Raw genomic sequence first — 18,525 nt, 5'->3', positions numbered from 1 at the left:
TAACCTAAGTTTTTAAGGTAGCCATAGTTCTGAAAGTCTCATTTGTCTTGTTTTTTTTTCAATTCCATACATATATTACTGGTGCTGTTAGGATTTAATGTCATATAGCTCCTTACCATTATTTCCATTATTCCATTTGTATGGTAGGTGCCACCCTCTTTTCTTATATTAAAGTTATGTTTAGCCTATGACAATCTTTGGAAGGTTTCTAGTGGGTGATTCAAATTTAGTTGTGATCGGCCGATCCGTTTAGGGCGCAACCCGATTTATACCTACATACAAACATTCTTACTTTTAACTTTATATATATAGATAGAAGATGTGGATAGACTGAACTTAACAAAAAATTTTAACGGCGGAAGATTATTAAACATCCAAAAGGAATAACAGCCAAAAAACATTAGCTGTTATAATAACCTAAGTTTGTACGGCAGCCATAGGTCTGAAAAATCCCATTTGTAGGGAAGGTGCCACGCCCTCTTTTCCCAAATTCCACATTTTACTGGAGGTGTTAGGACTTAACCTCATATAGCTCCTTACCAATTTCCATTATCCTACCATTACTACGTCCAAAGATATGAAATATGATAAACTTAATTTATATGGGAGGTGCCACGCCCCCTTCTCCCCCACCCCACATTTTCATGGTGGTGTTAGGGATTGACCTCATATAACTCCTTACCGAATTTCAATGCTCTAGCATGAATACCTTCAGAGTTATGTAGTACCAAATATTCATTTTGCATGGGAGGTGCCACGCCCCTTTTATATATCGATATTATTTTTAGCCTATGATCATCCTTGGAAGGTTTCTAGTGGGTTGTGCAAATTTGGTTGTGATCGGTTAATCCGTTTAGGACGCAACTCGATCTATACCTACATACATACATACATACATAATTTGAATTTTATATATATAGATAAGAGTATGCACTCGTAAGTGGTACTCCAGTTGTGAACTACTTACAAAACAGATGCAAAATACGAATCCAAAATATTATATTTTTGTTGCCCAAACAAGATCCAGGGCTGCAATCAGCAATTTGGATTTTCGGTTCTAAAATTTAAAATATTTTAATATTCCAAACCCGAAACTTTTTAGCTAAAGTCTCAAGTGAATATTGGCAGCTTCTCACATCTTTAACATTTTTATTGTTTATCAGCTCAATTCTAAATATTCCCTCGGAATGTTGTTCTAGAGGAGTTTTTATCTTCTAAGAGCAACAATAGGAATAGGAATTCCGAATTTTCCAAGTCAGCTGTTTTGCCAAATGAAATTTTTTTGAGCTTGTATATTTTTGTATAAGAAATGAAAACGTTAAATTATTGTGGCGAATTCGTTTGAAATTGAGAAAGAAAATATATAACAATTCACGAGTAATGAATTGGCGCTACAGCAAAATCAACAGCTGGAGGTGCCTTCTTCCATTCAACAAAGGAAATTTCTGGCGGCCATTTCGAATTCAACTCCTCCTTCGTCATACCCCCAAAATCTATTTAAGCCTTTTAAAAAATCTGGATGGCTGCATTAAATATACTAAGAGCTTTTTCGTTGCTGATAAATATAATTTTCGAATCAAAATAAAGAGTACGAGCCGGACCCGCGCACACCTTGCGCAACCAATATAAAAGTCTCTTATCAAATGTCAACAAAAATCAGCTGTTCATCAATTAAAGCTGCAGACATTGGTGCTTTATCGGTAACCGTATCGGTAACCTTATAACAGCTGATTCGACCAACCTTATGGGAATCAATGCAATCGATTATTGGTGCCGCTAAGGTCGTAACCGTATCGTAGCCAACCAATTGGTTTTTGGTTTACCGTCGTAAAGATAAACAGCTGAATTCGTTAGGGATACGACTATAGCGATACGACATACGGCACCAATGACCCCGCTTAAAACTTACAGCAGCTTGCGCTGCCATCTAGCGTACAATAGCAACTGCCGGTAATGCTGTGCAAATATTCACAATAGTGCCATAGTATAAATAGATTTCTTTGTGTGCTCACAATCGTTTATTTTTAACAAATTATTTTAATAAAATATAGCTAAACAAAAGCACTACGACCAAAATGGAACAAAGCTCGCTAATAGCCCGAATCTCCAACTTTACAACAAAAACTTTATTTATAGATTCGGATTGCACACAAAGGGACCCGTACATAAAAACAGCAATTACAAATAATATATATGATTTTGGTAAAATATAAATAAATTTTAGCACAAATTTGTGTTTTTTTCTTAAAATAAACATTTACTTAAACTATTTTGATACGTCCCTTTAGTTTAAGAAGTTGAAAAATTCCTTAATAATTGCAGAGAAATCTCCCAAGAAAAAACTCCCAAGGTAGTGTGAAATATTGCTATTTCGTTACTGGCTGTTGCCAGAATACGTAAATAATACAAACACAAGAACGAATTGCCTTGCAGACGAAAGATTCGAGATAGACATTCAGGCTGTAAATAAAAGTTTAATGAAATATAAATAATCGAATTCTTTTTAGGTGTTCCTTCCTATCTGGACTGGCAGCTGGGTCTTTTGCGGCGTTGTTTGTTAATCCTTTGGATGTGGTAAAGACACGTTTGCAGGCGATTAAGAAAGCTGATGGTGAAAAGGAATTTAAGGGTATTGTGGATTGTATAAGGTATGTAACTGCACGTCATACAAAAAAAAAAAAGGTGGGTGTGCTTATGTACGCGGGATTCCGCTGGCCACCTGTGGATTGCCCCTCCATAGCTGGGCCTCGAGTCAGCTCAGCAAACGTTGAGCGGACACCACGTCTTGCAGGGTAGCAAGATCTTCAATATACTGGAAACTCCATCCTGCTGCAGCTGTATGGAGGATGATGAGGTGGAATCACCAAATCACTTTATGCTTGATTGCCCAGCTTTTGCCAGAACTAGGCGAAAGTACGTCGGTCGCGACTCACTTGGATCTCCCGAGGATTTATCCAAAGTTGAGATCGGTATCATTCGGAGCTTTATCGTTGCTACCCAACGATTCTCTAAGTAGCTAGATCTAAGTCACCGTTATTTTTGGTGTATGTGGTATCACAACGGACCTTCGTGTTGTCCAAGTGAGCTATCCTTATCAGGGCAGCTACCACCCAACCTATCCTATCCTTATGTACGCGCGTGAGAAGTTATACTTCTTTTGCATCATTAAACTAGGCAAAGGGCTACCTGTAAACCAAATTTTGTGAATAGAATCCGTTCGACAAGATCGGTCTCTGGTCCACTTCCCGGAAGAAACTTCACAGTAACGCTTTCCCGGTCGCTGTAAACCTATCTTGCAAATTTGAATAAAATTGGCGGAGTGGTTTCGGAGTCCATAAGCTGCATACAAACGTATGCAAATCCTTCTTTATATATATGTATAGATAGATCAAATCTCCTTATGGCGCAAACGTTAGTATGCTTTACATAAATACATACATACAGACACCAAAAAATATAACTTTTGTTTAAGAATTTCAACGAAAAGCTTAAAACTTTTAACTAAAGAGTATTTTTCAAGAGATATATTAATTCGTAACCATTAACATTATTAATGCCTGTTTTTTCAGTGCGAGCTTAAACTACAGTTAAAGTTGACTAGAGTTTTATATGTGACTTTTGTGTCACATTTTTTAAAATTTCACTGTCATAAAAATGGGTGCAGTGAAATAACTCCCAAATGAAATAACTCCCATGAAATAACTCCCAATGAAATAAGTCCCAATAAAAATGAAATAAGTCCCAACTTTAATAAATGAAATAACTCCCAAAGAAGGAAATGAAATAACTCCCAATATTTGCCAGTTATTTCATAATGAAACCACAAGTCCCAAAAAAAAAAAATTTAATAACTCCCAAATGAAATAAGTCCCAAAAAAATTAAATAAATCCCAAATCAAAATTTGAAATGGTATCTTTATACTATATAATCAGTTACAATGAGATTTGAAAAATACAACAAACTATTATGTACATATGTAAAAGTTACAATTACAAGAAAACTTGAATAGTGTCGTCGACCTTTTCACGTCAAATTGGACAGTTAAAGCTTTCTAGTTCTTCGGAAATACTCTTAGCTTGCAGCATTAGAACACAAGCGTTGCATATTTTTAAATGTTTGCACGGCATCAATAGTACATTGGGCTCAACCTCGAAACAAATTACGCATAAAATTTGAGAGCGCGCTATTTCTGATGGTTTTGATGCGGAATCTTCTTCTTCCTCCTCCCCTACTTCAAGATACGGTTGATCTTCAAAAAAATCTTCTTCTGGCTCCATTTCCCTGACAATTTTATTTTTTGGATACACCATTCGATTAACAAACGCAGTAGCTGTTATGATTCCAGAACGTAGATTTTCGTAGGCTTTCGCAATCAGTTCAGCTTTTTCAATAAATTTCCGTCTTTTTTAGTTTTTCCCAAAGCTCCACTACTATTAGCCAGCATTTCGAAATTTCGGGACATATTGAACTCCTCTATTTGTAAAACTTTGATAAATTTATAAAAGTTTCCCTATTTTGGTATCATTTTTGCCAGCGCTCCATTATATCCCTCGATGGCCGATGTCGTCCGTGTTGTTGTTGCAAAGACTGACATTCCATCTGGTCCAATCTTTATTCGATATAAATAAAAAGCAAAAAACAAAACCAACAACGAACTATACGCAAGACTTGTATGAGATTTCGGTAAAAGTCTAGTTGAGGAGTCGACTGCTAATACGTGTCCAAAAATATCGAAAGAGGTGTCAAAAGACGCGTGTTGTCCTCGACAACAATAATCCGAAAAACTGTATCTGTGTCCGGAGATATTTGCAGTTGAAGTTGGCAATTTTCATGTGGTTGTTGTAAAGTTGTTGTGCACTGAAAAAAATTTGTACGCAGAAGGACATCACCGTGGCGGTAGCCACGGTTATACCACACACCCGGACTTGGCATGGCGTAGCCCAGGTAATTTTTTATAAGCTCGGCCGAAGGCCGCCAACGCAAAAAGGTGTTCTGCGCAAAAATACTATGGATTCCACCCCCGGTTTCGGAGGGACACGCGGGTCATTTTTCGGTTTTTCGTTAATATCTTTTGAACGGTATAAAATTTTTCTTTTCCGCCTTCGGATTATTGTTGTCGAGGTCATTACGTGTCTTTTGATACCTCTCTCGATATTTTTGGTAGCGTATTAGCAGTCGACCTCTAAACTAGACTTTTACCGAGATTTCTTTAATAGAGCTTACCTTCTTCAGCCACTATATGCTCGGCGGGCAACAGAGGAAGAGTGACAAAAGCTTGTGGTATTCCAATGACGCCTTACTGTTTTGTCGAATCAATTGAGCAAGTTGTTTATGCTTTGTAGTTATTTGACGTCGCACCGCGTGGCAAAAATGGAACCAACAGCCGTTCAATTTTGAATCTAAAAATGAGGCTTTAATAGCCTTCCTTAGGCTGGGTTCATAATCGGCGATGAAGGTCGCACCATTTAAGTTCAAAAGATTTGAATTTATGTAGTTGAATAAATGTGTATAGCATTTTGTTGACTTTTTATTTGTCAAAATAAAAAATACTGGAAAAACCTAGTAAAAGTAACACGAAATGAATTAAAATCAGCTGCTTAAAACATCCAAGTGGTACAATTGAAAATGTACCATCAATTAAAATCTGTTTATTGTTGTTGTTGGGAACGTTTTCACCGATCAGCTTGATTATCTTATCAGATGCAAATACGCAGTACGCAAAACCCTGCGAGTTATGGCAAACTTATAAAAGGGTGTTTTTTCTTGGCCATCGTGCAAAGTAAGTCCAAAGTTATTGAAAATATTTTCTTTATTAAACATATTAACAACATCAGTTGGGGTCTTCGGAGATGCTGCAAACACTTTGGCTGTCAAATATTGGAGACCACGCTTGATTTTATTAAAATCAATATTTTTCGTCGATTCCTGCTGGCTTTATTAACAAAAGACATTTTTTAACACCCAATGTGAATTTACACATGCATGTAACACTATTAACTTACCTCATGCATATTTCTTGAAAATTCTCTCGGATTCCGCTGACAGTACTAGATGCACCAAAAGTACTTGTGGAATGTAAACATCTATCCTTTATTTCATTAAGGGCTTTGAGTTCTTCATATAGCTCATGTTGATCATTATGGTAATGCTTTATGAAGTTTCGGACCTTTCGACACTGTCCGTTTTCCAAAGATACTCGCGATTTACAATTTGTTTCGTAACACGTATAGAATATTTTACCATTACTTTCAGATTTTTTTAAATAAAATTGTTTTTCATTTTTTATGTACAATAATTTGCTATTTCTTCTTTTTCCACTCACTACTTCAAAATCAAGACAACATTTTTTTGCACTCTCACTAAGCACCGATCAATAATAGTAAAATTCTAACAAGAACTGATGGCATTCAGATTGATAATTGAAACATAACTCATTGTTTTGATACAGATTTCTTTATACCAGTTATAGAAACTGTTAGAAGAACGTCAAAGTTTAATAAAATTGTATTTTTAAGAAAATGAAATAACTCCCAACAAAAATGAAATAACTCCCAATGCCTGAATTACAAACAATGAAGTAAGTCCCAATAAAAATGAAATAACTCCCAATCTCAAAAAATTATGAAATAACTCCCAAAGAAATTTTATTGGGGATTATTTCATTTGGGAGTTATTTCATTATGGAATAATTACGAGCAAAAATTATGAAATAAGTCCCAATGAATTGGGAGCTATTTCATAATGAAATAAGTCCCAATTTGTATGGAAAATATTTGGGAGTTATATCATTTTTTTGTTGGGAGTTATTTCATTTGGGAGTTATTTCACTGCACCATAAAAATGTTAGATATATCTCGCTGCGGGCTCAATCTCAGAATTAGGTGAGTATGCCTTTCAGTTCACTGGCATGACAATAAATGACTGAATATTTTGTTTCTCTAAATCCAAAAATATACGTATAAAGTTGTAAACACAATGACCTGTGGCCGCGAAATAAACGCGACGAACTTCACCTAGTCAAAAATATAACCCCCGAAATTACATGAAAGTGAACACAATGAAAGGAAAGAGCGAAACTAACGCGACGACATTTTGCGACGATAGATTTATTTCTATCGGGAGAAACAAATAAAAAAATGGAACATTTGCGCATTGTGAATTCATACAAGTGAAATATCTTTCTACTCCTCCATTCCCATACCTACCTAACAAATATATCTGACAGGGAGAAAGGCCGTCGCGAATGGCCTAAGAATGGCATAAAGGTTTGCTTTTTACTCGCGGTAAATTAATTGAAGCGCCATAAACTGCCCGATTGTGTCTCAACCCAACGTTTGTCTTAAATGTATCTACAGAAAACCGGACTACATATTGTTATGTATTCATTTTTAAAATTTAGTGAATAAAGAAAATATGAGCAGCCAGTTAAGCAAACATTTTAAAATATGTAAATAATGCAATGCGACTGGTATAGTCGTTTAAAATATTTTTTGAAAACCACTATTGAACTAATGATTTAAGTAATCGAACAACGATTTAACTGGTGATCCAGGCTGTTTACTATTGTGAACGGTTTTTTTTCAAACATTCGCCACGTGTATGAATTCACAATGCATTTGCGTCTGTTTTTTTATACTCTGTTAAAAAGTGCATGGTGAAGTAAATAGAAAATGTACGCTATCTAAAACGGTACAGGTGTATATTCTATGGTCAGACAAGGGTAAATTTTTAGCCGCATTGAAAAAATAGGAGTAGAAAAATAAATAGACATTAAACAAAGGGGATACTAAGGCCCAGAGTGAGTTTAAATTACTGTTAGCTTTAAAAAAAATTTAAATTTATGTTAACTGATCTCAATTTCAACTTCAGTTCAAGCTTCCACTCAAAAATCGGACATAATAGGGAGAGTTGTTATCTATTTATATGAAACGGACGTATGTACATCAGTTATTGAGTTAAACTTTACTGCCTTTCGCGGCACTTGAATGGGTGTCGTAGTAATGGTGAAAGTAATTCTCTCAAATGTCTTTATCCTTATACATTTATACCAGCAAAGAGACAACACTAACAATGTTTATTATACTTAGAATACCATTGCTTTAGTGGCATCTTTAACATATAGTAGATATAATACGAGTGTTTTGGTGTTATTGATGTATGAATGACAAAAACATTTATCGAAAGCCTTTGGTAGCTGCACAAGAGAAAATATTTGGTTGAATTCCTATAACAGTTTGTTTTTACAAAGAACTGTTGTTGTTGTTGTTGTAGTGATAAGTACACTCCCCGAAGCAGATCCGGTTCGTTCCTGACCGACCATCTCGGGAAGGATTTGTTATGACCACAACCGACCTTCTAGGCCATCCCGCCCTGCCACCCCCTAGATCCATGAGGAGTTCGGGTTCGCCAAAGCACACCTACCATGATTTTTAAACTTGGGAGTGTAAAAGCTCTGCTATTATTAGTGAAGAAACCTCTAGGAATTGAATCATGCACGTATGTATACATTTATTACAATGACAATTAATTTTATTACATTTATATATAAATTTGTGTAGTAAAACATTGAAGTACGAGGGTCCGACCGCATTCTTCAAAGGAGGTCTTTGTCGTATGATTGTGATTGCACCGCTATTTGGTATTGCACAAATGGTGTACTTTTTGGGTGTTGCAGAGGCAATGTTAGGCGTTAAGAAGGATTGAATGCATTCAAGTCAAACTTGTTATAAATTTAGCTAAAAAAGAGTTAAAAGATGATTATTAATTTAGCACAAAAAGGCAAACTAATTCAAACGAATATCATGATAATGAGCAATATTTCAACAAAAACAAAAAACAAAAAATATGATGCAATTGCAACGATAAAGTAAATTAATATTCCAACTCTTTAATGTATTAAATGCTCGTAAAAAAATGCTGTTACAGTATAAACCTCGATTATCAAGCACTGTGTTTAGCAGCTAGCCGTGACATTGTGTATTTTCTTTTAACAGTGACTCAAGAATATTTTATATACATAGAAACATACATAGATCATAAGTTGTATTGCGAGTTATAAATCCATTCGAATTATTTATGTTAAGTTAATGACTCACTGAATGTAAAATTATTTTATCAGCTCAACCTTTTAAATTACATACATACACATACATACATACATAATCGGGGTTTAACTGTAGGGCTGATTACATTCACGACGGCGGTGTAGCCGGCCACATCTGTCATATTATTTTTACACATGTTCTTATGAGCGTCGTTATTTTCGGCGCGGCAGAGCGGCACGACAATCAATCGCGAAAGCCGTTGTAGCCAGGTTAAACCTAATTCTACTTTTGGGAAGCGATAGTGAGTGGCGTCCTTTTTATTTTGTCAATAAATACTAAAATAGAAGTAAATAACTGATAATAAAAGCTAAAATCATTATTTTGGGCGTTTTTTAAACATAATTAATATTTTTTCTAAATTATTCGCTGCTGTTTGCTGTAATTTTTATTGGTGGCTGCCGCTTTCAAAGTAATTAAGAAGCCAATGCTTGGCTGCGGTTGTCGTCAAGCTTTGCTTTATTGTGGTTGTGGTCTGTAGACGCCGTCTTGAATGTAATCAGCCCTTGTTATTCAATAGGATTGTTGTTGGAAAAGATTATGTAAAATAAAAAACCATGTTTACATATGCATATGTTTCGAAAAATGCGTACATACTTACATATTTAAAAAAATCCAGTCCATATTACAAAAGGATAAAATACAAAAGTTGTCAATTAAGAAATATATATAAAAAGTGTAACTAAACTAAAAATGATATTTAAAAAAGTGAAAATACAAATGTATATACAAACATACATGCACATAATAGTAAATATTTTCAAATCCAACCAACATTCAGTACCAAGAGATCATGCTTTCAGTATTTATAAAAAAATATATCCCATGAGCTTACAAACGTATTTAGCTATCACTATTTGTAATTAAAATCAATTTATGCAGCTTAGGTTAACCAATTAGCAACGGGCCGATAGAGATATTTGTTTGTTAATAAAATAATGGAAACGATGCGATTTGACGAGATTTTGACGATAAGAATTTTACATTTGTTCTGGGTATAAGTGCTTTCAGAATTCGCAAGTGAAATAATTTTTCCCACTGTTGTTGTTGTAGCGATAAGGACACTCCCCGAAGGCCATGGAGAGTGTTATCGATGTTGAAGGTCCTTTGCCGGATGCAGATCCGATACGTTCCGGTACCAAGCCCGACCATCTCGGGAACGATTTTTTATGACCACAAGCGATCTTCTTGGCCATACCGCCCTCCCACCCCCTAGATCCATGGGGTCGGGGTCACCGAGCCGCGGCTGTTAATGGAACAGGATTCACCATGGATAGGTGAAGTTCACAATTGGGTTTGGATAAGCTATATATTGCGCTGGCAACCTGAAAGGGTTGCGCTACACAACCCCTTGAATCTGGTATTTTAGTCGCCTCTTACAACAGGCATACCTACCGCGGGTATATTCTGACCCCCTAACCCGCTGGGGTTGGTACTCGTTCGTACTTGTTCAAACTTTTCAGAATTAAAAACTGCATTTTAATAAATAAATAGGAGTCAAAATATGTCACCAACAATTTTTCTTGTAAAGTGAGAGTGTTTATATCAACGCTTCTCAAAATTTTGTATATGAATGGGCAAGTCGAAATAAGTTTCACGAGCTAAGTCCGAATTGCTCTTAAGTACAATTTCTAACGTTAGAGAAATATTGAGATTTTACATTAGAGTTCTTATCCAGTTCTTTAGTGCATCTCTAATCGAAAAATAGGTTAGATAACTAGGTTAAAATTCGATTAGAGAAGGATTTGAGAAAGATTAGAAATGTGAAGTTTGGCACATCTTTGAATTATTTGTGGGAAATTATCACTTATCCCTAGTGTTATACAAGATAATTAAAAATCGAATCGAAAAGTATTGGTATGCAAAATCTGTTTTTTATTCGCAATAACTAAAAGTAAGTGAAAACTAATAAAAATATTTAATATTAACGAGGGAAAGTGAGAAAACTGTTGCCATGCTATTTGACTAGCATTATGAATAAAAAGTGCCCTCATCCATATTCAAATCAACGCAGAGCTGAAGGAATATGTGACAGCGAAAATTTCATTTAAGTTAGGCTTTGAATTATTATAAGAAGCATGTGAATAATATTAATATGAAGCATATAAGCTTATAACCCATTAAAATAGATTTTAAATAATTACATTTAACTGCGCTTAAATAGAAAATTCACATTAGAAACCAATTATAAATTTACATTAGAACTCGACTAGAATTCTAAACCTTTTCTCGCTATCGAGGTTAAAGTACCCTTTTTGTCGAGAATGCTATAATTCCCAAATCATTCTCTAACCTTCTACCTTAGAGAAATAAATTAGAATTCGACTCATTTTCTAACATAATTCTTTGTTGGGAACGCAACATCTTGCGCGATTGTGACGATGTTCGCTTCTGCAGCGAAACTTTGCTGACAGGCCATAACACAGCACAGTCATTCGTTAACTCAGTTTATACATTGCAAACGAGGTGACATAAATATTTTTAACATCAAAAAATTCCTCCATTATTTAGTGCCAATAGCCGATTATAGATTGATAAAAAAATTATATAGCGAAGGTGATTTTCAATTTTTGTTGTTATATCGGCCTACTGATTTTAAGATCGCGGGTTCGAATCGAGCTCAAGGCCTAACAATAATTTTTTATCATTATTATTGTTATGATAAATTTTTTCTTAATTGAAAAAATTTTTTTAATTAGAATAGAAGAAAGAAAAAATTTAGACAACTGCCAAAGCTCGTTGTATAGATCCATTTCGGGAACTGCTAAATTCCTTCATCGGCAACGTTTAGGCGCCGCTGCTATAACCATTCAGCCATCACAGCGGTTTTTTGTTTGTCTTCATTAATCCTACTTCTATTCTGGTTCGTGCCAATTGATATTCACAACACTGCGACATCTGTTGCAGAATGGATGTGAAAATTGGACTAGTTTGATGGCAATGCCGCCATAGTGTCATATTTTATTGACACTTTTTCCCCGTGCTCTGGGATGTATTAACAATTTTTGTTGTTATATCGGCCTACTGATTTTAAGATCGCGGGTTCGAATCGAGCTCAAGGCCTAACAATAATTTTTTATCATTATTATTGTTATGATACATTTTTTCTTAATTGAAAAAATTTTTAAATTAGAATAGAAGAAAGAAAAAATTTAGACAACTGCCAAAGCTCGTTGTATAGATCCATTTCGGGAACTGCTAAATTCCTTCATCGGCAACGTTTAGGCGCCGCTGCTATAACCATTCAGCCATCACAGCGGTTTTTTGTTTGTCTTCATTAATCCTACTTCTATTCTGGTTCGTGCCAATTGATATTCACAACACTGCGACATCTTTTGCAGAATGGATGTGAAAATTGGAGAAAAAATTAAGAAAAAATTTATCATAACAATAATAATGATAAAAAATTATTGTTAGGCCTTGAGCTCGATTCGAACCCGCGAAGGTGATTTTCATTAAAAAAGTTAATGAATTCCACTGCAGACCTGTTGAATTTGCATTACTATAAGTAATCAATTGAGAAGACAGTTTTTTTTTTAATTCGTTTGCATGGCAGGGCCTTGGTGAATTAAGCTAACGATATGTTATGTATTGTCACGGATATTAGCATCACTAAGTTATACCATCACTAAGGCGATGCTAAGGCCATGCTAAGTGGTATTTACGTCAATAATCAAATCATGTATACACATATATAAGGCAGCCGAGAGATGTCACACACAGATGCATTTACTTATACGCCTAGGTGTGTGCGAGAGACTGTAAACTACAAACTCACATACATCTGAGAGACGCTGAATTGTAAACAAGTAGAAACTATATGAGAACTATAAACACACGAAATAGTTGGTAAGCTCTGGAAATAGAAGAGCCTAGATGTATGCAGCGTAAACTATAAAAGCGGCGCAAGCGAGTAAGAAGTAATTCAGTTTGAGTTGAGCTATCAATCAGTTATTGATTAAGCACGCGATCTGGCGGCCAATAGTAGAGTCTCATTTGAGTTATCAATCAGTTTGGTTATTAAGCCAGCGAGTAGCAAAGTATAAGTGTTATTGTGAAGTACTTTAATAAAGGCCATTTTTCCATTATTCTATATTGGAGTTATTTATTCAACAGTTTAGTGATTCGAACTTAGCAGAGGATTGCATATAAGAGGATTTGCAGTAAATTCGTTACAGTATCTTTGTTTATAGTTACCGAGCCTTAACTAACTGTAAAAAGAAATAAAGCTCTATATATACTCTTGTCAAAAAAAATTTTTTTTCATTTACAAACTTTTTTGCCGAGATACGAGCTTATTAACAGGAACTTTTAAGAAAACGGTTCTATTATGATAGGCCGGTTTATTAAGATGAAGGAGACCTATTAATTATTCAGCTTAATTATTTTCTGAAGTCGATTCGAAGTTATGGGCGGACAATCTACTGTAATTAACTTTTGTGTATGTATTTATAGATAGGAAAAGATATAACGGCAAATAGATTAGATTAAATATTTGCTTAATTAATATTAGTTTGGGGCCGCCGTGGTGTGGTGGTAGCGTGCTCCGCCTACCACACCGAAGAACTTGGGTTCACTCCCGGGCAAAGCAACATTAAAATTTTAGAAACAAGTTTTTTCAATTAGAAGACAGTTTTTCTAAGCGGTGCAGCCGAATGTATTTCTGCCATGAAAAGCTTCTCAGTGAAAACTCATCTGCCTTCTAGATGTCGTTCGGAGTAGGCATAAAATACGTAGGTCCCGTCCCGCAAATTTGTAGGAAAAATTAAAAGAAGCACGGCGCCAATTGGAAGAGAAGCTTGGCCTAGAATCTCTGCGGAGGTTATCGCGTCTTACATTTATTTATTTTTATTTATTTTAGTATCAGTAAAGTTTTTCCATTGCAAATTAATTTACGCACTATTCTCGGAAGAAAATTAGTTTAATATTACATATTTCGAAACTTGCATTATCAATTTGCTTCAAGAAATTAGGACTATATAAAGGTAGCTATCGTTGCTAATTAGTTGACAAAAGCTGTAGAAGAAACTGCTATACAGACTTGCATATAGAATGCGTAACAATGAAAAAATGACAATAAATTGCTGTATAAGTTATAAAAATAGAATTGCAAAAAAAAATTTATTTATATTGAAGTTCGTATGTACATATTTGAAAATTTAACTGTGCCACTCCCTCACTTTAGCTTGGATTCATCAGTATAAATGACAAGTCTGTTTAAAGCTTCCCTAAATGTGTGTTGTTGTTGTTGTAGCAGGGCTTAGTTGTCCGATAGCTAAGAGCTTCTATCGTACAGTAAAAAAGTATTGGTATAAAATTATTTTTCAATTCATGAGCTTAATTGAATTTCAATTATTATGTTTTTCTAAGAGAAACTGAAAAGAAAGAAACATTTACTGGTATATTGCGATCGAACCATTTCGAAAGCCGCCAACGTAATCATCATCAGGCAATTTTGTAATGTTATCAAAGGTTTCACCGAGATTCGAACCGTGAATCACATGGTGAAACTGCAGTTGCCTTATCCACTAGGCTATCCTGCTGGTATTTGTTTTCATGCTTAATTAAGTTTTTATCATTTCTACACTAATGCTATCGCTATGCGGACAAAATTAATATACTCTGGGAGCTTTGCCTTAGCTGAGTATAAAAATGTGTATTATTTTCAAATTCTATTTATATTAAAATAAAACAAAATTTATTTATATTTAAAAAATATTGACTTGAAATATTTTCCCAGATAAAGCACTATTTCTGGGAATGCCTTTGAAGTGTTAACTTTGCGATCAAACGGTGAATACCGGTTCGTGGATCAAAAATTCTAACAAAAATCCCATGCCTTCCCAATGTCAACTTTTGGGTCCTATTAGTGCTAGTGATGAGCTTTTTTTTAAATATCCATAGCCAGTAAACATTTGTTTGAAGAAACTGGACGATTACAAGGCGAAGTTGGTTTGGTACATATAAGAGAAGACATCAAAAACTCGTTAATGGCTTTTAAACCGCGGGAATGTGACAGTCACAAAAATTTGTATGAGGTTTTCGAGTTTTATTCCATTACTCTATTCTTATTGAAGATATTAAAATTAAATTGCGCAGCCCTGCTAGCCAATTATAATAAACAAACTGTCGAATTTACAATAAGCAGTACTCATTGCATTTTCCTTTGATATTTTTTCCATTTATGATACGACGTATGTATATTCAGTTCTAAATAAAGTAGTTTTCAATTGTTTAAATTCAACATTATTCATATGTACATACATACTGCAAGTTTTATTGTAAAAAGATAGAGGATCAATTCAATTATTATACGTTAAAAATATATAGTACATATCGCCCATTTACTTCAATAGTGTCATAACTAAAAAACACGACTTTTGAGTTAATAACATATAAATGTACCCAATATCATGATCTATGTTGTATAAAAAAATCTTTGTGATCACTTAAAAATTTACCACGTGAATTAAAAAGTGAAAATGTGCCTTTATATGCGCAACATATGGCAGTTAAAATCTTTGAATGGCTCTCCTGGAAAATTGCGTTTCTTGAGTTATGACACTATTGAAGTAAATGAGAGATATGTAGATATTGTTTTGAAGCATTTGCTTTATTTTTGTTTTGCATTTCTCATTTATAGTTTATTCACCTCATTATCCGTTCAAACATTTTGGAGCGCCCCTAATTTGAGAGTACGAAATGAGTCTGACATATATGAGAAGTTTGAGCTTCAAAAATGTGATCATATACATAGGCGTCTTGTATGACTCCAATATGATGGAAACTATGGGCCATATGCCAAGAGTGTTAGCCAACAAGTAAACTATAGAACAGATATATGTACATACATACATATTTTATTTTGGAAAAATTGTCTTTTTAAATTGGTATGAACGCTTAGACTGATCATGTCTATAATTACCTTCTTGATTGCAATCTCAAAATTTCCTCCGTGGTTTGTTGGTTAGTTGGTGTGGCGAGCCATCGTATGTTTTCAGTTTGCGCTGTGGTCGGTATGCCCTACCCTAGAAGGTTTACTCCCACATATCCTGCTTTCCAGCAAGGGTCCGGATGTGCATTTTTAATGCCTATCATCAAAAATCCGCCTCGAACGGGCCAACTCTAGGCCCTTATATAATGCAATCCGAAAATAGTCATATAAGAAATAAATTATGAGCTGTTTATGAGTGTAATAGGAGTCTGATCGGACTCCTGTTCAGGCTCACATTATGTATGAAATAAGGCTCATATCCGACGCCCATATCCGATATAATATCCTAAATGAGATCATAGTGAGTGTAAGCGCGCTTAAGAAAAATTTCGCATATATTCTTGTGTGAAAAATAGTAGCATCCATGTAATTTTAACATTTTTCTTTCTATCTATCCCTCTGTTCTATATGAAGCGGCATCGCTTTCCTGTAAGACAAAATTCAGATTCAGGAATGCATTAGAGGTAAATTTGTTAAAATAAACATGTTCTAATTGAAAATGCACTTAAGTTAAAAATAATACACTAAAGAATTGAAAAAGAACACCTCTGTTCAAACAGAACTACACATTTTTTCAAAAACTCGGAAACAGTCACTGTAATTCGTGGTGTTGAACTGACGGTGTTCTTACAGGGTCGTTGCTCAAGAAATAATGATACACGCATATATATCTCCGTTGTGCATGATTTGGAAAAGGGGGCAGAAAGCGTATGACTTTTCTTAAGAGGTGGACACTTCTTGACAAACGAAATTTTTCTTGAGAATATCTTGAGCGTTTTGCGGTATGGAATTTTTCACTCACTTCTTCCAATATGGATACCGCGCTTTAGGTGTCTCTTATGTCACTTTCTTGACTCCGAATATTTACTGGGGTAAAAGTTACAAATACAACTTTCACAGTCAATTCATATGAAGTATTTCTGAACTCATCAGGGGGTCATAAAACTAAAATTTCGCATTGCAACTGGTTACAATAAAACGTGTGTTCAATTGTTTATTTGAATCAATTAAAAAAGCATTTTTGTTCAATAGCATTTTTATCATATAAATGTCTTTATGTATGGGCTAAAATAAAATAAAATTCGCAACAAAAAAACAAAATGACAATATCTATTACATAAGTTCTGTCGATGACAAGCGTAAGTATTTAACTTTCCACTAGCAGACCCCACAGACGTTGAACCGCCGGAACATTGGTTTAACTGCAAAATTGTAAGAGAATTTACTTTCTAAAACGCCTAATATATTGTAACGAATTCTGGGAAATTCCGCTTATTTGAAACCTTCTGCCTTTTCCTGCCTTCCTGCTGCTTGGAAGGAATCTTTTCTTATACCCCTTCATAAAAACGGCAGTAGATCATGTGTAGAAAATTATCGAGGAATTGCAAAATTGTCTGCCATCCCAAAGGTATTTGAAGCCATTGTTACTAATCAGCTAACATTTTCCATTTCTACGTTGATTACAGATTCACAACACGGGTTCTGTAAAGGCAAATCTATCATTACTAATCTACTTGAATTCACAACTCATGTTTCTAATGGATTTAGAGAAAATCTTCACACCGATGTTATATACACTGATTTCAGTAAAGCATTTGATAAAGTTTCACACTCATTGCTTATCCACAAGCTTGATCGACTTGGCTTCCAACCTGGTCTCACCCAGTGGATCTCTTCGTATCTCTGCGGTAGAACGCAAAAAGTAATTTTTAAAAATACTCTTTCAAATGTTATTAATGTTCCCTCTGACGTCCCACAGGGTAGTCATCTCGGTCCAATTCTGTTCTTGCTATTTATTAATGATATCTGTACCACAATAAAATATTCCAAAATTTTAATGTATGCTGATGATGTTAAACTTTTTAGGTCCTATGCGTCTATTGATGAACGTCTCTGCTTCAAGCGGATTTAAACTGCTTAGTTGCTTGGTGCAACGCAAACTCAATGCCGCTGAATCTCAATAAATATAAATTCATGTGCCTCTCTCGAAGATCTTTGCCAGCAGCCTCTTACGTAATTAGTAATTTTTTTCTTGCATCAGTAAATTATTTTGTTGACTTAGGAGTCACCATGGATGCTAAACTTAGTTTCAACCTTCATATTATGACTACTGTCAATAAGGCTAGAGGTGTTCTATCATTCGTGAAACGATGGTCTCAGGAATTTAGTGACCCTTATGTAACTAAAGCCCTTTTTACCACATTAGTTAGACCGATACTAGAATACGGATCAATAGTCTGGAATCCGCGATATCAAGTTCATGCAGATAGACTAGAGTCAATACAGAAGCAATTTTTACTTTTTTCTTTAAGGAATTTTCATTGGGAGACTGGGTATAATCTTCCACCTTATACTAGTCGGTTAAAGCTTATCAATCTTCCAAATCTCGCAAGTCGTAGAGAAATGCTAGGCGTATTATTCATGGCTAA

The 18,525-nt window shown here is 34.9% G+C and overlaps 1 protein-coding gene across 3 annotated transcripts in view; it reads left to right on the top strand.

Annotated features, from left to right (window-relative positions):
- LOC137246994 (mitochondrial glutamate carrier 1-like) overlaps positions 1-17,197 on the top strand; it is an 84,870-nt gene extending 67,673 nt beyond the window's left edge. For 2 of the 3 annotated variants that reach the window (XM_067778073.1, XM_067778062.1), the window contains 2 exons: positions 2,508-2,648; positions 8,560-17,197. In XM_067778073.1, the coding sequence (XP_067634174.1) occupies positions 2,508-2,648; positions 8,560-8,704 (286 nt within the window). In that variant the 3' untranslated portion in view covers positions 8,705-17,197. The remainder of the gene's footprint in view (positions 1-2,507; positions 2,649-8,559) is intronic. The other variant, XR_010951755.1, reaches the window with a different exon arrangement.
- Positions 17,198-18,525: the final 1,328 nt, after the last annotated feature.

The sequence above is a fragment of the Eurosta solidaginis genome, chromosome 1 (assembly GCF_040869045.1).
Source record: "Eurosta solidaginis isolate ZX-2024a chromosome 1, ASM4086904v1, whole genome shotgun sequence".
Classification (NCBI taxonomy): Eukaryota; Metazoa; Arthropoda; class Insecta; order Diptera; family Tephritidae; genus Eurosta; species Eurosta solidaginis.
This window is presented reverse-complemented; position numbering and strand designations above follow the sequence as displayed.